The sequence below is a fragment of the Heterodontus francisci genome, chromosome 6 (genome assembly GCF_036365525.1).
Source record: "Heterodontus francisci isolate sHetFra1 chromosome 6, sHetFra1.hap1, whole genome shotgun sequence".
In the NCBI taxonomy this organism is placed as follows: domain Eukaryota; kingdom Metazoa; phylum Chordata; class Chondrichthyes; order Heterodontiformes; family Heterodontidae; genus Heterodontus; species Heterodontus francisci.
Genome location: NC_090376.1, coordinates 70,904,474 through 70,932,273, shown reverse-complemented (window position 1 = coordinate 70,932,273; position 27,800 = coordinate 70,904,474). Strand labels below are relative to the sequence as shown.

Below are 27,800 nucleotides of genomic sequence, written 5' to 3'. Positions count from 1 at the left end.
ACAGCAATCATTGAGGATTGAAGGCTAACATCAAACTGATAAACGGACACTGGACACATTCTTCCAATATGTTCACAATATGTTCAGAAATGGTGCAGGAGGGAGGGATTTAGATTCCTGGGACATTGGGACCGGTTCTGGGGAAGGTGGGACCTGTACAAGCGGGATGGGTTACACCCAGGGCAGGACTGGAACCGATGTCCTCGCAGGGGTGTTTGCGAGTGCTGTTGGGAAGGATTTAAACTAGAATGGCAAGGGGATGGGAACCTGAGTGGGGAGACTGAGGAGGAGGAAACAAGGATAGAAATGAAAGACAGGAAACAAAAAGACAAAAGTGGAAGGCATAGAAATCAAGGGCAAGAAACAAATAGTGCAAAATAATGCTAAGATGACTAAGAATGTTAAAAAGACAAGCCTAAAGGTATTGTGTCTCAATGCGCAGAGTATTCACAATAAGGTAGGCAAATTAACTGCACAAATAGATGTAAATGGATACGATACAGTTGTGATTACAGAGATGTGGCTGCAGGGTGACTAAAGATGGGAACTGTACATCCAGGGGTATTCAATATTTAGGAAGGACAGGCAAAAAGGGAAAGGAGGTGGCATAGCGTTGTTAGTAAAAGATGAAATCAATACAATAGTGAGGAAGGATATTAGCTCAGAGAATCCTGATGTGGAATCTGTATGGGTGGAGCTAAGAAACACCAAGGGGCAGAAAATGTTGGTGGGGGTTGTATATAGATGCCCAAACAGCAGTGGTGATGGAGAGGATGGCATTAAACAGGAAAATTAGAGACGTATGCAATAAGGGTGCAACTGTAATTATGGGTGTCTTTAATCTATATATAGATTGGGCAAACCAAATTAGCAATAATACCATAGAGGAGGAATTCCTGGAGTGTGCACGTGATGGTTTTTTGGACCAATACGTCGAGGAACCAACTAGAGAACAGGCCATCCTAGACTGGGTGTTGCGTAATGAGAAAGGATTAGTTAACAATCTTGTTGTGCGGGGTCCCTTGGGGAAGAGCGACCATAACATGATAGAATTCTTCATTAAGATGGAGAGTGAGAGAATTGATTCTGAGACTAGGGTCCTGAATCTAAATAAAGGAAACTATGAAGGTATGAGGCGCGAGTTGGCTATGATAGATTGGGGAACGTTACTTAAAGGGTTGACAGTGGATAGGCAATTGCTAGCATTTAAAGAGCATATGGATGAATTACAACAATTGCTCATTCCTGTCTGGCACAAAAATAAAACAGGAAGGGTGGCTCAACTGTGGCATACAAAAGAAATTAGGGATAGTATTAGATCTAAGAAAGAGAAATATAAAATGGCCAGAACAAACAGCAAACCTGAGGATTGGGAGCAATTTAGAATTCAGCAAAGGAGGACAAAGGGATTGATTAAGAAGGGGAAAATAGAATATGAGAATAAGCATGCAGACAACATAAAAACTGACTGTAAAAGCTTCTATAGACATTTGAAGAGAAAAAGATTAGTGAAGACAAATGTGGGTCCCTTACAGTCAGAAACGGGAATTTATAAAGGGGAACAAATAAATTGCAGACCAATTAAATACATACTTTGGTTCTGTCTTCACAAAGGAGGACACAAATTATCTCCCAGAAATGTTGGGGAACATAGGGTCTAGTGAGACGGAGGAACTGTATGAAATCAGTATTAGTAGGGAAATGGTGTTAGGAAAATTGATGGGATTGAAGGCCGATAAATCCCCAGGGCCTGATGGTCTGCATCCCAGAGTACTTAAGGAACTGGCCCTAGAAATAATAAATGCATTGCTGGTCATTTTTCAAAATTCTATAAACTCTGGAACAGTTCCAACGGATGGGAGGGTAGCTAATGTAACCCACTATTTAAAAAAGGAAGTCGAGAGAAAACAGGAAATTATAGACCAGTTAGCCTGACATCAGTGGTGGGGAAAATGCTAGAGTACATTATAAAAGATATAATAGCAGCACACTTGGAAAACAGTGACTGGATCGGACAAAGTCAACATGGATTTACGAAAGGGAAATCATGTTTGACAAATCTACCGGAACTTTTTTGAGGATGTAACTAGTAGAATAGATAAGGGAGAACCAGTGGATGTGGTGTATTTGGACTTTCAGAAGGCTTTCGATAAGGTCCCACATAAGAGATTAGCGTGCAAAATTAAAGCACATGGGATTGGGGGTAAGGTACTGACACGGATAGAGAACTGGTTGGCAGACAGGAAACAAAGAGTAGGAATAAATGGGTCTTTTTCCGAGTGGCAGGTAGTGACTAGTGGGGTACCACAGGGATCAGTGCTCGGACCCCAGCTATTCACAATATATATTAATGATATAGATGAGGGAATTAAATGTAATATATCCAAGTTTGCAGACGACACAAAGCTGGGTGGGAGTGTGAGCTGTGAGGAGGATGCAGAGAAGCTCCAGTGTGATTTGGACAGGTTGAGTGAGTGGGCAAATACATGGCAGATGCAGTATAATGTGGATAAATGTCAGGCTTTGGTGGCAAAAACACAAAGGCAGATTATTATCTGAACGGCGATAGATTGGGAAAGGGGGAGGTGCAGCGAGACCTGGGTGTCCTTGTGCACCAGTCACTGAAAGTAAGCATGCAGGTGCAGCAGGCAGTTAAGAAGCAAATGGTATATTGGCTTTCATAGCGAGAGGATTTGAGTACAGGAGCAAGGATGTCTTGCTGCAATTATGCAAGGCCTTGGTGAGACCACATCTGGAGTATTGTCTGCAGTTTTGGTCTCCTTATCTGAGGAAGGATGTTCTTGCTATGGAGGGAGTGCAGTGAAGGTTCACCAGACTGATTCCTGGGATGGCAGGACTGACGTGTGTAGAGAAATTGGGTCGATTAGGCTTGTATTCACTAGAGTTTAGAAGAATGAGAGGGGATCTCATAGAAACCTGCAAAATTCTAACAGGACTGGACAGACTAGATGCAGGAAGGATGTTCCCGATGGCGTGGGAGTCCAGGACCAGGGGTCACAGTCTAAGGATAAGGGGTAAACCATTTAGGACTGAGATGAGGAGGGATTTCTTCACCCAGAGAGTGGTGAACCTTAGGAATTCTCTACCACGGAAAGCAGTTGAGTCCAAATCATTAAATATATTCAAGAAAGTGTTAGATATAGTTCGTAGGGCTAAAGGGATCAAGGGATACGGGGAGTAAGCGGGAACAGGGTACTGAGTTTGGATGATCAGCCATGATGGTAATGAATGGTGTGCAGACTCGAAGGGCCGAATGGCCTACTCCTGCTCCTATTTTTCTATGTTTCTATGAGTGCAATCAATCAGCCCTTGCACTCTAGGGAACCCAGTGATTGCGCCAAAGGCCGCAGACCTTGCTGCATGTCTGACCTCATGTACAGGTACGTAGATGAACTCATTGGCACAAAGAAATAGGGCATTGGTCATCTCTTTGATACATCTGTGGATTGCTGACTGATATGCCACATATGTTGCCCATTGATCCCTGGAAGATGCCAGTAAGCAATAAATTAAGTGCAGCAGTCACCTTGAGGGAAAGTGGCATGGGTTTCCTGCTAATCCCAAGTGGCTGCAGGTCATGCTGCAGGATTGCAGAATTTTCTGTGACCATTTCATGAAACATCCTTAGGCTTCTCTGGCATTGCCTTTTTGACATATGAAGGTGATTTGTCCTTGTCCTGAGGATGCGATGACATGCCAGTTCCCATCTTCATTCCTGCATGTTGTCAGTCGCAGCATCCTCATCTTCCTATTCTTCCTGTTGCTGGCATTCATCCATCATGCGATGAGGGAAAAGATCCATCCTTAGTTGCTCCCTGTGCTCCTCTTCCCGTAGTATTAGAAAAATGGGGGAATGACACCCATGTCGCTGCAGCTTTGCAAATAATGAAGCGAACAGAACATTTCAATGCAGCCTTCTGCTGCCAATCAGCAGAAACATCCAGGCAATGTGTAGTCTTCTTTTCTGTGTCTTAGAATTGCAGCCAGGTTGAGTAACCACCCACAATTATTTGTCTCCTCCCACTTGCCTTGCAATCCTTGAGTGGCCACATGGTTTTCATTATTGATGGAGAAAATGGTGCAGCTGCAATTTAAGGCAAGTGTCACCACCTTCCAACCTCCTCCAGCCACCTTCCAGCCTGAACCCTTGACCCACCCAATGTAACCTTAACACTTTCCTCCATTACCATTGAACTTTCCCGCATTACCGTGCAGTGTCACAATCAATTTATTCATGACATCCCTCCCCCCGTTCCAACTTCTGTCACCATCGAAATGCCCACTCTGACCCTTGATCCTCCTGAAATCAAGCTGAATATTACTGCTGAATCCCCTTCCCTTCCCTATGTTCCCGTAGAGTATCTCTGCCTGCTGGTACCCTGAATTCACCCCACAGGTCCCCGATGTTGACAGCACTAACCCTCACTTTAGGCCCTTAATGATCTTCCGTTGACTGTAATACTCAAATCCACCCAACAACCCTGCAGCTGCCCACAGCCAGCTTCAGCAGCAAAAATAGTCACTGCATACCCTGGATGCTCCCCTCCTCCCTCCCCTGCTCCTCCATGCATACAGTAACCCCACCCTTTGTTTTCCCCTGCTCCCTCCCCTGCTCCTCCATTCTCCTGGTAACTCCACCCTTGGTTCTCCCTGAGTAACCTCCCCTGCTCCTCCATGTAGTCCCAGTAACCTCACCCTGTCCTCCCCGAGTAGCCTCCCCTACTCTTCCTCGTAAATCCACCCATACCTTCACTGCCATCCCCTGAGAAGAATCGCCCCCACTGGTGTTAAGCCTGGAGGTAAACATTTGTTCCAATGTTGGTGTTCTTTTTGTCAATGAGTGCAAAGAAGAAAAACACTGACCTCGGACATAACTGCACAAAGCCGACTGTTGCACGCCACATTCAAACAAATGTGAACTGGGTGGCACGGGAATAGCCCTCCCCGTTCACTTAATCTGGGAGGTAGAACTTAATTGGAACTAAGTGTAGGGTAATGAGTATTCATGGCAGTACATGAATGCACAGCTGTAATCTGCCACTGTATGGAGGGGGCGGTGGTGGGGGGCGGGGGAGGGAGCCCTGGAACGCTCCAATGCGCCGCCGACTTAATTTTGGTAGAAAATCCCGCTGTCGGATATCTGAAAAAACATCTCACGCCTCATGAAATCACCCGCATGCCACCAAATCTGCTCTTGCAGGGCCCATAAAATTCCACCCATTGTGGTCTGAGTTTTGCAAGTAGGGGCTAGTTGAGTATTGTCACTACTCTGCCTATTGCAAACAGCTGAAGGAACGTGCTGTTTGATACGATTTGCCAATCTTTGGGACGTACGGCCTATGTACCTGGCATCACACCGGCATTGGAATTCATGTACCACATTATTCATTTATGTGGTAGGCAAAACTTTAGTGGAAAATACCACTTGTGTTGCTACTGCATAGTTGCAATGTGAAACAGCTAGCTACACCTGTTGCTCAAATTTTTTGAGATAACCTTACCCTTCCAAAGAAACTATGCCTCCTCTCACTTCTTGATCTGTCTGCAGCCTTTGACATGGTTGACCATACCATCCTTCTCCAACACCTCTCCACCATCATTTAGTTGGGTGGGATTGTACTTACCTGGTTCCATTCTTATCTATCCAATCATAGCCAGAGAATCATCTGCAGTGTCTTCTCTTCCACTCCCACACCCTTACCTCTGGTGTCCCCCAAGGATCTATCTTCTCTACATGCTGCCCTCGGTGACATCATCCAAAAGCACAGTGCTAGTTTTCACATGTATGCTTGTCTGACATCCAGTACTGGATCAGTAGAAATTTCCTCCAATTAAATATTGGGAAAATTGAAGCCATTGTCTTGAGTCCCCGCCACAAACTCTGTTCCATCGCCACTGACTCCATCCCTCTTCCTGGCAACTGTCTGAGGCTGAATGAGACTCTTCACGACCTTCGTGTCATACTTGACCCTGAGATGAGCTTCCAATCGCATATCTGCGCCATCACTAAAAGATTCTATGTGCACCTCTGTACCCGACTCCACCTCCGACCCCACCTCAGCTTATCTGGTACTGAAAACCTCATTCATGCCTTTGTTACCTCTGATCTTGACCATCCCAAGGCAGTCCTGGCTAGCCTCCCACTTTCAGCTCCACAACCCTGCTCTGCCAATTCTAGTTTTTCGAGCATTCCTGATTTTAATTGTTCAGTTATTGGTGGCAATGTCTTTAGATGCCACAGCCCTAAACTCTGGAATTAATTCCCTAAACCTCTCTGCCTCTCTTTTCTCCTTTAAGAAGCTCCTTAAAACTTACTTCAACTGCCCTAGTATTTCTTTATGTGGCTCAGTGCAAAATTTTGTTTGATAACGCTCCTGTGAAGCACCTTCAGATATTTTATTAAGTTAAAGGTGCAATATAAATGTTGTTGTTGTACTGCCCACACTTGTGGGTGGCTTGAAGAACTGCTGGTAGCAAAGTGGGTAGAGATGAAAGAGGTGTTTGGACCTTCAAAGGTTTGCTAGTGCTGTTGGGATGGTTTAAACTAGATTGGCAGGGGAATGGGAACCTGAGGGTAGTTTCAGATAGGACAAATTCAGAGCAGGGAACAGGAGGCAGAAAATTCGCAAGTGACTCTGAAAGACAGAAGAAGCAAAGTTAAAAGATGTACAGTACAGGAATTTGGCAGTGTTAAAAGGTATTTATTTAAATGCAAGGAGTATAGTAAATAAAGCCGATGGGCTGAGGGCACAGATAGACATACGGCAGCATGATATCGTTGCTATAACGGAAACTTGGCTTAAAGAGGGGCAAAAATGTCAGCTCAACATCCCTGGATATAGAATTTTCAGGCAGGATAGAGAGGAGAATAAAAAGGAGGGGGTGTAGCATTATTGGTTAAAGAATCAATTATAGCTGAGAGGAGGGATGATATGCCAAATGAATTATCAAATGAGGCCATATGGATTGAGCTCATAAATAAAAAAGGGGCAGCCACACTACTAGGAGTGCACTATAGACCCCCAAATAGTGAGAGGGAGATAGAAGAACAAATGTGTAGGCAAATTTCTGAGTGCAAAAACAATAGGGCAATAATAGTTGAGAATTTCAACTACCCTAATATCAACTGGGATACAAACAGTGCGAAGGGCACAGAGGGCACAAAAGTCTTGAACTGCATTCAAGAGAACATTTTTAGCCAGCATGTAACAAGCCCAATGAGAGGGGGCGCAATTCTAGATTTAGTTTTAGGAAATGCAGCTGGGTAAATGGATCAAGTAGCAGTGGGTGACCATTTTGGAGATAGTGACCATAATACAGTTAAGTCTAGCATTATTATGGAAAAGGACAAATATAGAACAGGAGTAAAAGTTCTAAATTGGGGGAAGACAAATTTTACGAAGCTGAGAGATAATCTGGCGAAAGTGAACTGGGTACAGCTATTTGAAGGGAAGTCAGTGGCAAACCAATGGGAGGCATTCAAAAACAAGATTCTACAGGCACAGCCAGAAAGAAAAAGGGTGGTACTGCCAAATCTAGAGCCCCCTGGTGATTTAGAAGTATACAGGGTAAGATAAAACAGAAAAAGAAAGCTTATGACAGTCACAAAAATCAATACTTTTGAAAACGTAGAGGACTATAGAAAGTGCAAGGGTGAAGTAAAAAAGGAAATTAGGAAAGCAAAGAGAGGAAATGAAAAAAACATTGACAGGTAAAATCAAGGAAAATCCAAAGATGTTTTATCAGTACATTAAGAACAAGAGGATAACTAAGGAAAGGGAAGGGTCTATCAGAGATGCACAAGGTAACTTATGCATGGATGCAGAATATGTGGGCAGGCTTCTTAATGAGTACTTTGTCTCTGTCTTCACAAAGAAAAGGGATGGTGCAGACATTGTAGTTAAAGAGGAGGAGTGTGAAATATTAAATATAATAAGCATAATGAGAGAGGAAGTACGAGAGGGTCTGACATCCTTGAAAGTGGATAATCACCCGGGCTGGTTGGATTGTATCCCAGGCTGTTAAAGGAAGCCAGGGAGGAGATAGCGGATGCTGTGATGATCATTTTCAAATCCTTACTAGATACAGGTGAGGTACCAGAGGATTGGAGGTCTGCGAACATTGCACCATACTCTAAAAAGGGTGTGAGGGATAGGCTTAATAAATGTAGTCTGGTCAGTCTGACCTGGGTGGTGGGCAAATTATTAGAATCAATTCTGAGATAGGATAAAATGTCACTTAGAAAGGATGGACTAATCAGGGATAGTCAGCAGGGATTTGTTAAGGGAAAGTTGTGTCTTACTAACTTGATTGAATTTTTTGAGGAAGTAACAAGGAGGATTGATGAGGGTAGTGCAGTGGATTTTGTCTACATGGATTTTAGTAAGGCATTTGACAAGGTCCCACATGGCAGACTGGTCAGAAAAGTAAAAGCCTATGGGATGCAGGGGAATGTGGCGAGTTGGTTCCAAAATTGATTGATGGATGTTTTTGTGAATGGAAAGCAGTTTCCAGTGGCGTTACACAGGGCTCAGTGTTGGGTCCCTTGCTGTTTGTGGTATATATTAATGATTTGGACTTAAATGTGGAAGGCATGATTGGGAAGTTTGCAGATGACACAAAAATTGGCCGTGTAGTTGATAGTGAAGAGGATAGCTGTAGACTCCAGAATGATATCAATGCTTTGGTTGAGTGGGCGGAAAAGTGGCAAATGGAATTCAATCCAGAGAAGTGTGAGGTAATGCTTTTGGGCAGGGCGGCAAACAAAGCAAGGGAATACACAATAAACGGGAGGATATTGAGAGGGGTAGAGGAAGTGAGAGTCCTTGGAGTGCACGTACACAGGTTCCTGAAGGTGGCAGGACAGGTAGATAAAGTGGTGAAAAAGGCATATGGAATGCTTTTCTTTATTGGCCGAGGAATACAATACAAAAGCAGGGATGTAATGCTGGGAATGTATAAAAAGCTGGTTAGGCCACAGCTGGAGTATTACGTGCAGTGCTGGTCACCACATTACAGGAAGGACATAATTGTTCTGGAAAGAGTACAGAGGAGATTTACAAGAATGATGCCAGGGCTTGAAAACTGCAGCTATGATGAATGATTGGATAGGCTAGGGTTGTTTTCCTTGGAACAGAGGAGCTTGAAGGGTGATTTAATTGAGGTGTACAAAATTATAAGGGGCCTAGATAGAGTAGACAGGAAGGACCTGTTTCCCCTAGCAGAGAGGTCAATTACCAGGCTGCACCGATTTTAGGTGATTGGTAGAAGGATTAGAGGGAACACGAGGAAAAACATTTTCACCAGAGGGTGGTCGGTGTCTGGAATGCCCTGCCCAGATCGGTGGTGGAGGCAGAAACCCTCAACTCATTTAAAACGTACCTAGACCTACAACTGAAGTGCTGTAACCTGCAAGGCTACGGACCACATACTGGAAGGTGGGATTAGAATGGGCGGCTAGGTTTTTCAGCTGGCGCAGACACGATGGGCTGAATGGCCTCTTTCTGTGCTGTAACCTTTCTATGGTTCTATCAACTTCATCATTTGACCTCTATTTATATACATTAATGAAGTCTGGATTCTGATCAGATTGGTGGCCGCCTAAATTGAGGTCCACCCAAAAATAAGAACATCTTCAGTGGTCGCTGGTGGACTTTTTTCAGTTTCCATCTCTTTTATAGGCATAACAGGATTGGTAGTGAGACAAAAATCAGACCCATGCTGTCTGTTTGTATCTCAAGTGATATTTGCTACTGCTGTACTTTGAGTCCTTAGTTTATTTTTTAATTGGTTCTCATGATGTGACAACATTGGCAAGGCCATATTTACAGTGTGACTTGTCCTTGACCTGAATGTGAAGAATTTATGGTAATATTTTTGTTAGATCTCCATAGGAATTTGCTGCTAATGCCTTATTTGTTACTGCCAGAATGGAAATTGCTGTAACTCAATTCAAGAGAACTCCCACAAATATTTTACTCCCTTACATGTGAAGCCACGTTCAGGCAACATTTTCCTTTATAAATTCTGATGACCACAACTATAATTACAGCCGAATTACAGCAATGGATGAGGTACTAAATGAATACTTTGCATCTGTCTTTACCAAGGAAGAGGATGTTGTCAAAGTCAGAGTGAAAGTGGAGCTAGTTGAGTTACTGGATGGGCTAAAAATTGATAAATAGGAGGTACTAGAAAGGCTGAATGTACTTAAAGTTGATAAGTCACCAGGATCAGATGGGATGCATCCGAGGATGTTCAGGGAAGTAAGGGTGGAAATTGCGGAAGTACTGACCATAATCTTCCAATCCTTCTTAGATACAGGGCTGGTGCCAGAGGACTGGAGAATTGTAAATGTTACACCCTTGTTCAAAAACAACTACAGGCCGGTCAGTTTAACCTCGGTGGTGAGAGACCTTTTAGAAATGATAATCCGGGACAAAATTAACAGTCACTTGGGCAAGTGTGGATTAATTAAGAAAAACCCAGCACAGATTTGTTAAAGCCAAATTATGTTTAACTAACTTGATTTGATTTTTTTGATGAAGTAACAGAGAGGGTTGATGAGGGTAATGCTGTTGATGTGGTATATATGGATGTCCAAAAGGCATTTGATAAAATGCCACATAATAGACTTGCCAGAAAAGTTGAAGCCCATGGATTAAAAGGGACAGTGGCAGCGTGGATACAGAGTTGGCTGAGTGACAGAAAATAGAGAGTAGTATTGAACAGTTATTTTTTGGGCTGGAGAAAGGTACCCAGGATGGTTCCCCAGCTATAGGTACCAAGACCACTGCTGCGCTTGATATATATCAATGACCTAGAATTGGTTGTATAGGGCACAATTTCAAAATTTGCAGATGACACAAAATTTGGAAGAATTGTGAGGAGAATAGTGATTGACTTCAATAGGACATAGGCAGGCAGGTGGAATAGGTGGACATGTGGCAGATGAAATTTAATGCACATAAGTGTGAAGTGATTCATTTTGGTAGGAAAAACAAGGAGAGTCAATATAAACTAAAGGGTACAATTTTAAAGGGGGTGAAGAAACAGAGAGACCTGGGGATATATGTGCACAAATCGTTGAAGGTGGTAGAACAGACTGAGAAAGTGATTAATAATGCATATCAGATCCTAGGCTTTATAAACAGAGACATAGAGTAGAAAAACAAAGATGTTATGATGAACCTTTATAAAATATTGATTTGGCCTCAACTATTGTGTCCAATTCTGGGCACTGCCTGGCACAAGTGGGCAAAGTTAGCAGAATGGATCAGTGCCAGAGTATCACCCACAGGACATAGCTGCAATGTAGGAAAAAGTTTAATGATAAACCATGGATAGCTGAGTTAAGTTTCCTAATCATATCTCTCATTTCTCAGCTTTGCCTCAGCACTTAATGCCCTGCTCTCCCTGAGTTACAAGCACTTTCCACTAATCACGACAGGGCACTTCACACCAACATCTTTCACTCCTAATGAAGCACTCTGCACTCATTAGTCTTTTCATTGTTATTCCCTTCGCCTCCTTACACCTCTGCCATCTTACATACTCCAGAAAGACTATTCTACCCTGATATGCACATCCTCAAATCTTCTGACTACTCTAACACTGACAGTTCCTACTTTCTTGCAGTAACAGGGACCAGGCCCCATGTTTCGTCCATGTACTTTTCCTGACTTGAAGAACCATTTATGGGCAATGTGCAGAGAGGGTGTGTCTGGAGCATGGAGTCTAGCTGCAGGACGTCCCTTGTTTCTCTTTTACTGAAATTTCACTCGTACACATTTGCATGACCAACTGTTGCTTTCAGAAGCCACTCATCTGTCCCTGCTTACCATCAGGAGGTGTGTATAACAGTCAGCCAAACTGTTATCACCCATTATATGCTATTACGAAAAGTTACAATTACCCAATGAATCCAGTATGTTTCTTTAAATTAAAAAAATAAAAATCAATTAAGCTTATCTTCAAATTTACCATTGGCAACAATGACCATAATGACAAAAAGGTGACTCCTGTTACAATGATACCTTGGTAGCTTCCTTCGGGTGTGCCATCTTCTTTCGACACCTTGTGGAAATTGCAATTGCATTGTGTACACTTGAGGCTGCTGTAGAACACACATGTCAATGAAGGGAAAGTGAAAGTAAAACAGAATAAAGAAGACTGGATGATTTAGTTTAGTTTAGTTTAGAGATACAGCACTGAAACAGGCCCTTCGGCCCACCGAGTCTGTGCCGACCATCAACCACCCATTTTTATACTAATCCTACACTAATTCCATATCCCTACCACATCCCCACCTGTCCCTATATTTCCCTACCACCTACCTATCCTAGGGGCAATTTATAATGGCCAATTTACCTATCAACCCGCAAGTCTTTGGCATGTGGGAAGAAACTGGAGCACCCGGAGGAAACCCACGCAGACACAGGGAGAACTTACAAACTCCACACAGGCAGTACCCAGAATTGAACCCGGGTCGTCAACAGCTTGCTGCCTCTGTCTCAGTCTTTGCCTTAACTATACTAAACTCAGCTAAACCTCACTCCAGTCCCAAGAACATCATAATGTTCCAGGCATTCTGCCCTGCTGCCCTCTGGGAAGGACATCCTTGAATGTGAAACAGGGGATAACACTCCTTGTAATCATTTTGTGCTGTAAAATCTCTACTTTGCCAGCCATCAAAGAGATTTGAATCTGCATCACCCCATCATGAGCCCGTAGACTCAGGTCCTGCCTCCATCCTTATTATGCCAGCCCTGTGTTTTGCAGCCTTTTGAAAAGCTGAAATAGACACTTAAAATATTTGCAGTTTTTTAAAGACTATCAAAATTATTTTCTTCATATGCAGCTACTGCTCTTTAAGTGAATACACCCTTCTAAATGTCCCTAGCATCCCTTGTGACTGATTTTACAGAAACTCTGCTGAGTTTCTGGCACTGGGATCAAGATGGTTTGGGAGCTCATTTGGAATATTTAAATATATTAAATGTGAAGACCACAGGAATTCTATTGTACTTGGAATTCAGGCAAAAACTGGGAGCAGAATATCTTTGCTAAAGTTTCTATTATTGAAAAAGAAATAATACCTAGGGGCAAAGCATAATATAATTTTTAACTTACAACAGAGGAAAAGTATGTGTATAAATAGAAAAGTATATTGCCTATATTTTCAGAAAATACAACATCTTGACTTGTGAAATAATTTTCATATCAGACAATGTTATAACAGGTATGAAGTCACAATATGTTTATGTGAAAATATCTGTCCTATGTTTAAACATGGCTGTCACACACATATAATAAAGTATTTATATGATATAACCCTTTCATGATTGATGGATGAGGATGTGGAAATATAATGATATGGACTGGATTTTAAGAGCCCACCACTCTTACTGCAGTTATACAGAGCTTTGGTGAGACCACATCTGGAGTATTATGTGCAGTTTTGGTCTCCTTATCTGAGGAAGGATGTTCTTGCCATGGATGGAGTGCAAAAAAGATTTACTAGGCTGATTCCTGGGATGGCAGGATTGACGTATCAGGAGTAATTGGGTCGACTAGGCCTATATTCACTAGAGTTTAGGAGAATGAGAGGGGATCTCATAGAAGCCTATAAAATTCTAACAGGACTAGACAGGATAAATACAGGGAGGATGTTCCCGATGGCTGGGGAGTCCAGAACCACGAGTCACAGTCTCAGGATATGTGGTTTGCCATTTAGAACCGAGATGAGGAGAAATTTCTTCACTCAGAGGGTGGTGAACCTGTGGAATTCTCTACCACAGAAGGCTGTGGAGGCCAAGTCATTAAATATATTCAAGAAGGAGATAGATATATTTCTTAATGCCAAAGGGGTCAAGGGATATGGGGAGAAAGCGGGAACAGGGTACTGAATTAGCCGATCAGCCATGAGCTTTTTTTGAATGGCAGAGCAGGCCCGAAGGGCTGAATGGCCTACTCCTGCTCCTATTTTCTATCTATGTTTCTATGATCTTGGCTGCACTCCAAAGATCTGCTGGGATCTTAAGTGCAGCGGCTCATTTAAATAGCTGGGGTGGCCTGCCCCCCCCCTCCCCCCAATCTCGTGGAGGGGGCGGGCTGTCCATCCCCGGCAATGGCAGCATCTGCCTGTGTGCAGGCGCTGGCACCATTTTTAAAGGGCAGCCAGCCCTGCCGCCCAATTTAAAATTTTAAAGTCCACAAAATTAAATAAATAAATTTCAAACGACTCTTTCCCACCCCTCAATAACAATTACAATAGTTATTTGTGCTTTCCTCCCCAAAAGACTTACCCTTTTGTCATGCAGGCCTCCACCTGCCAAGAATGAGGCACATTAATTTCGCCACATGAACATTGATTTTTAAACTGTTACTGAAGTGAAGAAAGAACTTGCTTTTTAAAAAAAACACACCAGACCCTTGACTGGAAAGATATTTGCATAGTAACAGACAGTACATGGAAAGGACAAAGAGGCCACTCTCTGCTCCAATTTAATCCACATTGGACTTCTGATTACCAGATGTTGAAGGTGGAGAAGCTAGCATTCCATGTTGACTGCTAAGATGCTCCCAATGTGCAGAAGAGACTTGGTCAAACCAGTCAGTCATGTGACCACCTGCTGGCCAACTAGGGGAGTTTTAAATTGGAGAAACATTGTTTGAAGGCAGAAAGCTGTTTGCTCCTGAACTGACAAGACCTCTCACGGCTGGCTTGCCGTAGCCGCTCCTGTCTACTTCCATCTCTTTCTCACGGAACTGAAAACCACTGAAGACATAAGAACCCCAAAAGAGAAAAGTCTCCAACGGTGAACAAAGTTTAAGAAGAATACTGGGCCCCAATGAAAAGCAAGATCTACCTACAAGCAAGGACTACAGCGAGCTCGAAGCACAGTAACAAAAACCCCTCTTCAGAGATTGCCTCAAACCTCTCAACTTTATTTCCTCTGCTCTTTTCTGTCTCTATTTGCATGTGCGTATCGCATATGCATGCTAGTGTGGGGCATGCGTGTATCCGTAGGCGTTAACTGAATTAGAGTTTAAGTTTAAGTTTTAATAAATTTCACTTTTCTTCTTTAAACCTAAGAAAGCCTGTTTGTACTCATTTCTTTGCCTTATAATTAGAAAGCAGTGAACAAGGATTCACCAAGGTGGAGCTCAAAACACAGTGTGTTTTAAAATAAAACCTTGTTACAGTAAGACCAGGTGAAGGCTAAAAGGGACCCCCAAGACATCTTTCTCACCTGGTTGTAACATTTTACATCTGACCTACACCCCCCAAACTGCACAAAGTTTAAGGTTCAATCCTTCCCACCATCCCCTACATACACCCATTACGTGTATTTAACCCCATTCCACCCCTCCCCCACACTGATAAACATACCTCCTCCCCCCTCCCCACCATTGTCACACCTCGTTTCCCCAGACTGGGATCTAAACGCGTGAGAGTGCCGGCTGAAGCTCTTGGCGGGCCTTCAAGATCTCAGGTAAGTATATTTAAATGTGTAAATTTTATTAATTTGAATATTTAAATTGTGGTCCCGTCACCCAATGGCGGGTGCCCGCCATGGAGCATCACATCCGCTGGGAGGAATGGGCTAGGCCCTCACAGCTTCAAGATCCATGGCGGGTCTCATCCAGAGCCATCTTCAGCCCCTCCCCACACATGGGGGAGAACAAAATCCAGCTTAATGTTAATGGACTAGTAATCCAAAGGCCTGGACTAATGCTCTACAGACATGAATTCAAAACCCATCACGGTAGCTGGGGACTTCAAATTCATTGAATTAGATAAATCTGGAGTAAAAAGCTAAAATCAGTAATGGTGAACATGAAACTACTGGATTGTTGTAAAAACTCATCTGGTTCATTAGTGCTCTTTAGAGAAGCAAATCTGCCATCCTTACCCACTCTGGCCTATATTTGACTCCAGGCCAACAGCAAAGTGCTGACTCTTAACTATAACAGCTTAGCAAGCCACTCAATTATTTCAAAGTGCTACATATCATAAGAATAAATCTACGCACTGGTCACAACAAAAATACAGCCAGTTCCATCGACCCTGAAAAGTCCTCTTCACTAACATGTGTGGACTTGTGACAAAAGTGGGAGAGCTATCCCACAGACAAATCAAGTAACAGCCTGACATAGTCACACTCACAGAATCGTACCTTTCAGCCAAAGTCCCAGACCCCTCCATCACCATCACCACTGGCAGGACAGACCTGCCAGATGTGATGGCACAATGGTATACAGTTAGAAGGGAGTGAGCCCGGGAGCCCTCAACATGAAGTCTCATGGCATCAGATCAAACAAGGAAATCTTCTGCTGATTACCTCATAACACCCTCCCTTAGCTGATGAATCAGTACTCCTCTAAATTGAACACCACTTGGAAGAAGCACTGAGGGCAGAAAGGGACACAATGTACTTTGAATAGAGGATTTCAATGTCCATAACTACAGTAGCTCAGCAGCCCCACTAATGGTCGAGTCCTGAAGGACATATCTGCCAGACAGGTCCTCAGGCAGATGGTGAGAGAACCAACATGAGGGGAAAAACTTCTTGACTTTGTCTTCACCAAACTACCTGTCCCAGATGCATCTGTGACCACTGCAGTCCTTGTGGAGATGAAGTTCCATCTTCATCTCCACTGAGGAAACCCTCTATCATATTGTGACGCACTACCACAGTGCTAAATGTGATTGATTCAGAACAGAACAAGCAGCTCAAATCTGGACATACATGAGGTTCTCTGAGTCATCATCATCAGCAACAGAATTGCATCCACCACATGTAACCTCATGGCCTGGCATATCCCTCACTCCACCATTATCATCAAGTCAGTAGACCAACCCTGGTTCAATGGGGAGTGTAGAAAAGCATGCTAAGAACAACATCAGGTTACCCAAAATTGAGGTGCCAACCTGCTGAAGGAGGAAGCTCCATGAACATCCCCATCCTCAATGAAGGCAGAGTACAGCACATGAGGGCAAAAGACAAGGCTGAAGCATTTGCAGCCATCTTTAGCCAGAAGTGCTGAGTGGATGATCCCTTTCCTCCTGAGGACCATGGAATCACAGATGCCAGTCTTCAGCCAATTCAATTCCCTCCACGTGATATCAAGAAACAGCTGAGTGCACTGGATATAGCAAAGACTATGGGCCCCAATAACCTCCCAGCTGTAGTGCTGAAAACCTACATTCCAGAAATAGCTGTGCCACTGGCCAAGCTGTTCCAGTACCGCTACAACACTGGCATTTACCCAACAAAGTGGAAAATTGCCCAGGCATGTCCTGTCCACAAAAAACACAACAAATCCAATCGACTAATTACTGCCTCATCATCCTACTCTCAATCATCAGCAAAGTGATGGAAGGCATTGTCGACAGACCTATCATGCAGAACTCGCTCACTGATACTCAATTTCGATTCCTCCAGTATCACTCAGCTCCAGACCTCATTACAGCCTCGGTCCAAACATGTCCAAAAGAGCTACTTCCAGAGTTAAGGTGAGAGTGACTGCTCTTGACATAAAGGCAGCATTTGACAGAATGTGGCATCATGAAACCCGAGTAAAATTGAAGTCAATGGGAATCAGGGGAAAATTCTCCACTGACTGGAGTCATACTTAGTACAAAGGAAGATGGTTGTGGTTTTTGCAGGCTAATCATCTCTACCCCAGGACATCACTGCAGGAGTTCTTCAAGGTAGTGTCTTAGGCTCAATCATCTTCAGCTGCTTCATCAATAATCTTCCCTCCATCTTAAGATCATAAGTGGGAATGATTGCTGATGATTGCGCAGTGTTCAGTTCAATTTACAAGTCCTCAGATACTAAAGTAGTCTATGCCTGCATGCAGAAAGACCTGGACAACGTTCAGGCTTGGACTGATAAGTGCAAGTAACAATCAAGTCATACAAGTTCCAGGTAGTGACCACTTCCAACAAGTGAAAATCTAACCACCTTCCTTTGGCATTTAATGGCATTACCATCGTCGAACCACACCACCCCACCACCACCCCCCACCCTCCCCAATCACACCATCAAAATTCTGGGGCCATCATTGACCGGAAGCTTAACTGGAGCAGCTACATAAATACTGTGCCTACAAGTGCAAGTCAGAGGCTGGGTGTTCTGCAGCAAGGAACGCATCTACTGACTCCCAAAAATATTTCCACCATCTACCACGCACAAATCAGGGGTGTGAAGGAACACTTTTTGATGATTGCCACTCCAGCAACACTGAAGAATCTCAACAACTTTCAGGACAAAGCTATCCACTTGATTGGCACTCTATCCACCACCTTAAATCTTCACTCTGTCCACTACCAGCACATAGTGGCTGCAGTCCATATCATCGACAAGCTGTAATGCAGCAACTCACCAAGGCTTCTGTAACAGCATCTCCAAAACCAATCCCCAGACACCACCACCCTCCTCCACCTGGCTGAACTTGTTTTCACATTGAACAACTTCTCCTTCAACTCCACTCACTTCCTTCAAATAAAAGGTGTTGCAATGTGTACCCGCATGGGTCCTAGTTACGCCTGTCTTTTTGTGGGGTATGTCGAACATTCCTTGTTCCGGTCCTTCTCAGGCCCCCTCCCCCAACTCTTTTTCTGGTACATTGATAACTGTATTGGTGCCATATCCTGCTCTTGCCCCGAACTGGAAAACTTCATCAACTTTGCTTCCAATTTCCACCCTTCTCTCACCTTTACATGGTCCATCTCCGACACTTCCCTTCCTCGACTTCTCTGTCTCCACATCTGGGGATAGATCGTCCACTAATATTCATTATAAGCCCACCGACTCCCACAGCTACCTCAAATACACTTCCTCACAACCTGTTTCCTATAAGGACTCCATTCCATTCTCCAAATTTCTCTGACTCTGATGCATCGGTTCTGAACATGCAACATTCCACAACAACGCTTCTGATATGTCTTCCTTTGTCCTCAACCAAGGATTGCCCCACACTGTGGTTGACAGGGCCCTCAACCATGTCCGACCCATTTCCCGCACTTCTGCCCTCACCCCTTCCCCTCCCTCCCAGAACCGCAACAGGGTTCCCCTTTTCCTCACTTTCCACCCCATCAACCTCCACATCCAAAGGATCATCCTCTGCCATTTCCACCAACTCTAGCGTGATGCCACCACCATCTTCCCCTCCCCTCTCCTGTCAGCATTTCAAAGGCATCATTCCCTGGTGCACTCCTCCATTACCCCTGACACCTTGTCCCCTTCCCATGGCACCTTCCCATGCAATCGCAGGAGGTGTAATACCTGCCCTTTTACCTCCTCTGTCCTCACCATCCAAGGTCCCAAACACTCCTTCCAGGTGAAGTGGTGATTTCCTTGTATTCTTTCAATTTGGTATCTTGCATTTGCTGCTCATAATGCGGTCTCCTCTACATTGGGAAGACCAAACGCAGATTGGGTGACCACTTTGCAGAACACCTCCGCTCAGTCGCAAGCATGACCCCGAGCTTCCGGTTGCTTGCCGTTTCAACACTCCCCCTGCTCTCATGCCTAAATGTCTGTCCTTGGCCCACTGCAGTGTTCCAGTGAACATCAACGCAAGCTTGAGGAACAGCACCTCATTTTCCGATAAGGCACTCTACAGCCTTCTGATCTGAACATTGAGTTCAATAATTTCAGAGCATGACTGGCCTCTTCTTTTTTATTATTACTCGATTTTATTTGGTTTGTCATTTTTTTTAACCATGTACCAGCCTTAAACTGGGTTTTTCATGCTTGTGCTTTTGGTGAGGGCTGTTCATTATTTTGTCATTAACACTCTCTCTTCACTAATTCTTTGTCTTTCACCACACCATTAACACACTCTTTTTGCCTTTGCTCCATGACCTCCTTGCCAGTTAGTCTCTCTGGCCCTCTGTCCTATCACACATCTTTTTTGTTCTCTTTCCCCCCACCCCTGTTTTACTTGCTTAAAACCTATTACATTTCTAACCTTTGCCAGTTTTGATGAAAGGTCACTGACCTGAAACGTTAACTCTGCTTCTCTTTCCACAGATGCTGCCAGACCTGCTGAGTATTTCCAGTACTTTATGTTTTTATTCCAATGGGAACACTACCAGCTATAACTTTCCCTCTAAGTACACACCATCCTGACTTGGCAATATATTTCCATTCCTTCATCGTTGCTGGGTCAAAATCCTGGAATTCCATCCCTAGACTGCAGCAGTTCAAGAAGGTGGTGCATCACCACCTTCTTAAGGGCAATTAGAGATGGGCAATAAATGCTGGCTTTGCCAGCAACACCCACATCCTGCGAATTAATAAAAAAAATCCATTATATACTGGCAAAAATTGAGAGAGACTCTTGGTTTGGGTACTGAATGGGTAAGATCTCGGCGGTCTGCCTATGGCATTTGCCCAGCACAGTAGCTGGGTGTAATTATTCAGGCATGATTAACATTTTCTCCATGAGCTTCAGGTGCCAAATGGGTGTCCTACTGCATCTTGCTGGTCAAGTGAGTAGGAAAACTGGCTGCCTATTATATGATGCAGGCTGGTAGGCAAGACATTTTGGTAGGGAACCAGATGTTGAGGTGGGGAGGAGATGAGAATGGACTGTCAGCAGTCTGGAAGATTTTTTGTGGGGCACAAAGATTTACTCCTCTCCTCCTAGCCAGACAAAAATCTTTTTTTTTTCTAAGGACCACCAGTTGGCCTCTTAATGCCTGCAGAAAGTGGGGCTGGCGTGAACCATGCATACTTTGCCTGTCTCTCCTTAAAAGTTCCAATTGGAGTCCAACAACAATTGTAGGACCCTGACTTGAGTATTTGAACAATCTCCCACCTGCTTTGGGTGGGAGAGTTGGGCATCCATTGAAAGTTGATTCAGAGGGAAATTGGGTGCACAAGGTCCCTATAGATTTTCAACTGCTGGGTGCCCGTTGTTCAGGCGAGAAACAGCATCTAGCTGATGAACGTATCCCCGTCATTATAAAGCAGAATTCATGAAAAAAATACTGACAGACCTTGTTTACAATGAGAATCCATCTGTGCCATTTCCAACTATGAAGGAAAGCACCAACCTTTCCTACACTCTAACAATGTTCTGTGACAGATCAGTCGGATATTTGGAAAAATTGACTAAAGGTGCTCTTTTGCTGTTCAGCCTTTTATTCAATCCCGCAAACTGGCATCTGTGAGCTGCCTCCAGGGATGTATGTCATTAAATCCACTTTTCTTCACTTGGCACAAGATGTGCAGATACAGGTAAGGTTTAACGGATGGGAAATTGTGCAGAGCATCCCTGATTTCCTGATATTAGCTACTGGTAGGCAAGGTTCCTCATCAGGATCATAAATTTGTAAAATTGGCCCTGTTGTCTCTGATGATCCTTTTTCAGTCCTGTTGTGCCTACTGTCATGCAGGCCCCCACCTGCCAAGAATGAGGCACATTGGTTTTGTCTTATGAACATTAATTTTGACCTGTTGCTGGAGCAAGGAAATGACTTGTTGAACAGATCAGCCATGGCTGGAAAAAAATATTTTTGCATACTAACAGATGGTGCTTGAGTAGACAAAGGACCATTCCCTGACACATTCAACCCACAATGGATGTTGATCACTGGACAGTGAGGGGGTGGGGAAGCAATTCCAGGGCCTGCTGAGGTGATGCAATCCACAGGTGCCAGAACTTGTTGGACCAGCTGGCCACATAACTAACTGGCTGTTCCAGGGTTTCTTTGAACTAGCCACAGAGAATTTGAAGGCAGAAAGACTGTTTGTTCCTAGACTGAGAAGATCTCTCCTGTCTATTCCCATCTCTTTCTCACAAGCCTCTGAATCCACTGAAGACACATGAACCCCAAGAGAGAAAAGTCTCCTACAGAAAACAAGGTTTAAGAAGAATACTGGGCCCCAACAAAAAGCAAGATCTACCTACAATCAAGGACTCTACAATGAGCTCGAAGAACGGTAACAAAAACTCTTCAGCTATTGCCTCAAACATTTCCACTTTATTTCTTCTGCTCTGTTCTGTCTCTATCTGCATGTGTGTATCACGTATGCATGCTAGCGCGGGCACGCGTGTATCCGTAGATGTTAACTGAATTAGAGTTTAAGTTTAACTTTTATAAATTTCAACTGTTCTTTAAACCTAAGAAAACCTGTTTGTGCTGGTTTCTTTGCCTTATAATTGGAAAGCAGTGAAAAAGGATTCACCAAGGGGGAGCTAAAAACAGTGTGTTTAAAATTAAACCCTGTTACGTCAAAACCAGGTGAAGGCTGAGAGTGACCCCTAGACCCCTTTCTCACCTGGTTGTAACACTACCCTTATGGCTCTAATGAGATCATGGGACATAATTGTTACAACGTATGTTCTTCTGTTCTGTGTTACAGTAGATCTGCACCATAAGGGCAATATTGAACACTTAATAAAAAAAACACAGCCACCAACATTCTCAGAATAAAAAAGTGTAACCTTGAGTTTTATCTTTCTGGATTAGTACTTCTGCAAATCTCAAACGGTTACATTTGGTTAACATTATTAATGCTATCAGTATTTTTAGTGAAGAAATCCGAAAAAAATTACCTCTCAGAAATAGTCCTAAGAACAAACTTCTGTGATACCTGCTGAAAGAAAAAAAAAGTTACTTTTGTAACAGAAGTATGTTGTGCATCATATGTTGAACAGTAAACTGAATTTGTCAACAATGCATTTGGTTAGTTAAAAATACCAAAAATCATGAGCAAGGTTGATGGTAAGACTTCCTCTGGCATTATAGTGCATGCCGAGAGGATGAATGAATCATTTCCTACCTATTTATAGCCTTGTATCGTGCAAATGTTAACTTCAAAATAAACAATTATTACGACCGAGGTGGGGGGAGTGCAGTGTCGTTTCTAGTTCCACTTCTCCACAGGTCACAACATATATTTAAATGTTTACCCAGTTACCGATGCGGTCAATCATTACTCTACTCTTTATCCCAGAATAAAATACACTAACCATGTTTCTTTAATAAACAACAAAATTGTCAGTTCATTATAAAATAAAACTTAACCAGTAACGAAGCAAATCATTAGCACACAGATTGAGATATGAAAGTTCCCTTTTTACCTTAGCCCCTCGCAGACACACACACACAGGGCTGAATTTTACTAGCCCTCTGGCATCGGGTATCATGGCAGAGGGGCCCGGAAAATTCTTCCGGGAGAGTCTCGCCATGACCCCTGACACCGAAAAGGCCTTGCCACATTTACCGGCGGCGGCGAGGCCGCGGTGCAGCGGAGCCTTCAATTTAATATTAAAATTAAGTTAAAAACATGCAAATTAACTTACCTTATCCCGGCGGCCATCCCACGCCGATATTCCAGCCGCCGGGCAGAATTCCCGTGCCTTCGGAACTCCGTTCGGAGTTCCAAGGCATGACACTGGTGGGGAGGGGGGGAGGAGTGAAATTATCAGGGCTGTGGGGAAAACACTTTGTATTGGCTGATGGGATGGTGGGAAGGGGTTGAAGGGCAAAGGTAATGAGGTTGGGGGGGGTGGGATGTTCAGGATGGGAATAAAGTTTATTTCGTTTCGATAGGCCCAAAAACAAACACTGGGGGTGTATGTGTGTGTGTGTCGGGGTGGGGGGGGGGAGCTCCAGCTTTTATTTAATTTTTTAAGGACAATGTCAAATAATGTGCCTTTAAAAAAATCAAATGTCTTCTAAGGGCTCGCAGCCCTTTAAAAATAGCACTGGCACCTGCGCGGTGGCGCTGGATGCCGTTGCCAGGGTTGGAGTGGCCGCCCCCTCTGTGTCATCAGGGGTGGGTACTCTGCCCCCTCCATTTAAATGAGCCCCTGCACGAAATAGCATATTGGCTCAGCGACGGCTGCTTCGCGGCGGCAGGCCGCTGAGATCAGAGCACACCACTGCGATTTGCAATAAAATTCAAGGCACACACACACTAGTTAACCAAAAAATAAAGAGATGTTCTCTTTAGAGCTCTGTTACAAAATAAGACAAAAAAATACTTTGGCCAAATTCTTGCTAATTCTTGAAGAAAAGAGACGTGGAAAGATGCCATCCCAACTCCCTGTCCAAAGTGAAACCCAAGAGTCAAGCCTCCTGACTCTTATTAATCTTGACCTGTCACTTCTCTGTAAACATCCTCCCCAGGTCACAAAAGCCCCTGCTGGGTACTTATATGTAGACAGGTGACTTCCAGTAAGGGTTGTTTACAAACCAAGTCCAAAAGGCCTTCTGATGATCTCTTTTAGAAAAAAAACACCAAGTCCAGCATCTATGGAATCCTTTTCAATTTTAAAACTCTAAAACCTCAAAAAAATTTAACAAAAAATGGAAGCACTTTCGTAACACGATCTATAAACTTAATTTGAAAATAGTCATATTGAGAAATAAAAAAGGTAAGTAATACACTTATGAGTTTCCAAAATTTCTGAAGTCATGAGATTAATCATCTGAAAAAACTTTACTGGTTTAAAGTTTTTTAATTTAATGTCATTTCTATAGATTATGCTTTAAAGGTAAGAGTTCAATATGTACCCTTCTTATTGATCCTGTAAACAGCAGTCCAGATACTTTAAAATAATAATGAAGCAGTTAAACTAAAATCTGCACCCTGGACTCCCTCTTCTGATAAATTACAAAAGCGAAGCACTTTCATTGCCTCATACATTGATACCTGAGAAACTACACACAGTAAATCATTTAAATTGTTCAATTTCACTACCTCCGGAGTAACACAACAAAAAGGGCCCAGCTTGTCTCTGCTGAAATGGGTTATGGATACATTTACTGCCAAGTTCATTGATCTGCATACAAATTATTTATCATTTATGGAAGATTCCAGCTCTACCCAGTCTATTAGATGAAACAAGTTCTATTGCCTGTCAACTGCAATCATTTGTCAACTTGCCATTCCCAGCAGATTGCATCTACTACACTGTCCCTATTTCAGCAAAATTACTTAGCAACAGGATCAGCAGGCTTTCAGGTTTCAATGTGCTAAATGAAAGCTCCAAATTAGTCTATGTCATACATCTTTCAGTGTTTTATGACCATGCCATGTGTTTTTGAGGCAGTAGTAAGAGATAACGGACCCAATTTTTAAGAATGCTATTTCACAAGTGCAACTGTGCTTACTCTGTGTCTTCCTTTTACATAAAAAATAAATCACCATCCAAACGTAGGTTTTTGAAGGCATGCGTGTGTGTGGTTGATTAATTTATGCCATTTCTATTACACGAGTGAGCCTGAAAATACAGCATAAGCTATATCCCATGTTGCTTCATGGAAAAATAAAAATAAGATCTTAAATCAGCTACTACACAACTGAATTTTCATTCCTGAAGAGTGTAAATTATTCTACCATTTCTCGTGCTTACTTACTTTCTATAATTTTAGTATGGTCTTATATTTATTACTCAATAATACATGGGGCTTAGCTATAGAAGTAAAACATATTTAATAATATTAAAGGACTAGGATTTTAAGCCCATCCAGTATGATCATTGGCAGCAATCCAGAGCCCTGTATGCTCACAGGGCAATACTAATAGAGCAGAGTGCAGGTGAAAGGGATCTTCTGCTGGTGAATGCCGGTGCCTCTTGGATCCAGCAAATTGAGCCCAAGAATAATTTAGGACAACAGGCCCAGCGTATTTCACAATTCCATGAATAATTGTTACATTCTCAGTCAAATATTTGAGACAAAGGTAATCTGATGTGTTATATTCAAGGATTTTAACCACAAATAATGATGCTTAGATGTTTACTGCAAATATCTATACTCAATAAATTTCTATAGATTTCTCCCCATCAATGCTCTCATTTACTCCCCTGAGGTTGTGTCTTATGCTGGGGTACAGTTTTTTGGGCACTGACAGCATTTCGATATCACACCCAAGTCACTATCTTTCATATGTAGGTGTCATGTTTCAGGATGCTGCGGTTGCAGGGGAAAGGGGTGGGGAGTCAATCAGAGGAGGGATCCCAGGTGGGCTGGAGTTCCCCGGGTGGGTGGTGGTAAGGGAGGTTGGAGGCTTGGAGGCCTCAGTGGAGGGTGATTGGAGGCCTTGGGGTGGAGGTTGTGGGCCTGGGAGAGGGATCCGAGGCCTTGATGGTGGGAGGTCAGGAGCTTGGGATTATAAGATCAGAGGCCTTGGTGGGGGAAGGGTGGGGAGAGAATTGGTGGCCTGGGATGGAGGAGGTTGGTGGCCTGGGAGTGGATATGAGGCCTTGGTTGCCTCAGGTAGGATCGGAGGCCGTGGTGGGGGATTATCGGAGGCGTCGTGGAGTAGGTCAGGGCAAGGTGCCCGACTGAGGGGCTGCTCAGGCAGGCCGCTGGATCCAGAAGGATGTGTAAAGGCACACCTCCTGGATCTGCCAAATGCTCACCCGGATGTCGCTGCCGGGTTTTTCAAGGCTCTGGAAATCCACTTCCTTGGAGCAGATTGGTCTCCCGCCCACCTTCCCCACTCATTTAAAGCCAGAAATAAGCAGGTTGGAGGAAGGGTTAACGTTTCGGGTCAGTGACCCTTCTTCGGAACTTTCGAAGAAGGGTCACTGACCCGAAACGTTAACTCTGCTTCTCTTTCCACAGATGCTGCCAGACCTGCTGAGTGATTCCAGCATTTCTTGTTTTTGTTTCAGATTTCCAGCATCCGCAGTATTTTGCTTTTATATTAGGTTGGAGGAAGGTTTGGTTTTGGAATCTGATTTTTTAACATTTTAACCCCCTCCTGACCCAACAGCCCATGCAATGCCCCCCACCCCTCCTCCACACCCTCTTAATTTGGTTAAAATTCTCCCTAAAAGTGCAAAGTGAAAAGAAGCGAGTCTATTTCAGTCAGAAATACAACTTACTCAAGAAGGGTAGCATTGCATGTTCACTATTTTTCTTAGCTTGCTGAGATAAATTCTATCGATTGAACTAAGTGACTCTAATCATAATTATTGCTTTGTACATTAACCTTATAGTGGACTAAAGTACCTTCATGATCTGTATGAAGTTTTGCTCTATCTGATGTCAACTCAGTCTGATATTGCAGAGGTTGAAGAAATACACATTAAAAGACACAGCTATCTAGTTCTTATCGTAAGGTGGAGGTTGGAGGGAGGGGGGTTGTTCAATTTTTATATACCTGGCTATTCTATTTTACAAGTAGACAAAGGGCAGCCTGACTTAAATCCTATAAAAATATGATACTCAAATGTTTACAAACTGACTGATAACATTGAACCCAATAAGGTATCGATGGCAGACTTGAATTTGTGACAGTGAATTACCAAGAATCCATGGGCCTTCGATCCATGCATAAGTGGTAGAATTGGCATGATGGGAACCTCTGCCACTGACCTTGCCAGATAGCAGGGATGTGGGATTTCCCTGATTTACGTAGCACTGGTGGGTGACCATGCTACAATGGATACATAGTGGGTCGAAAAAGCAATGGTAGGTGTTAGATCTCACTTTGTAGATCTGCTATTGTAAATATCTGGAAGAAACACACAGCACTACCTTCTGGATTGCTGCTGTAAACTGAACTTTTATTATCGACTCCCTGTCGTGCCACACTGCACATGCTACACCAAGCATGTTCAGTGGCCTCAAATAAATAATACACAACATATTAAATGAACAATACACTACATCCCTCCCCTTCTTGGTAAATGAGAGTTTCAGTTGTTTGCTTATATTGTTCTGTTTGGACATTACCTCAGTTTGTAATATAATAGCTAAATATGGCAGACGTTACCACTCATGAGTAGGATAT

At 43.4% G+C, this 27,800-nt stretch overlaps 1 protein-coding gene across 1 annotated transcript in view; it reads right to left on the bottom strand.

Annotated features, from left to right (window-relative positions):
• Positions 1-27,800, bottom strand: part of aff3 (AF4/FMR2 family, member 3) — a 248,585-nt gene that overhangs the window by 111,903 nt on the left and 108,882 nt on the right. The window contains exon 3 of the mRNA XM_068034420.1: positions 22,603-22,643. Within this exon, the coding sequence (XP_067890521.1) occupies positions 22,603-22,643 (41 nt within the window). The remainder of the gene's footprint in view (positions 1-22,602; positions 22,644-27,800) is intronic.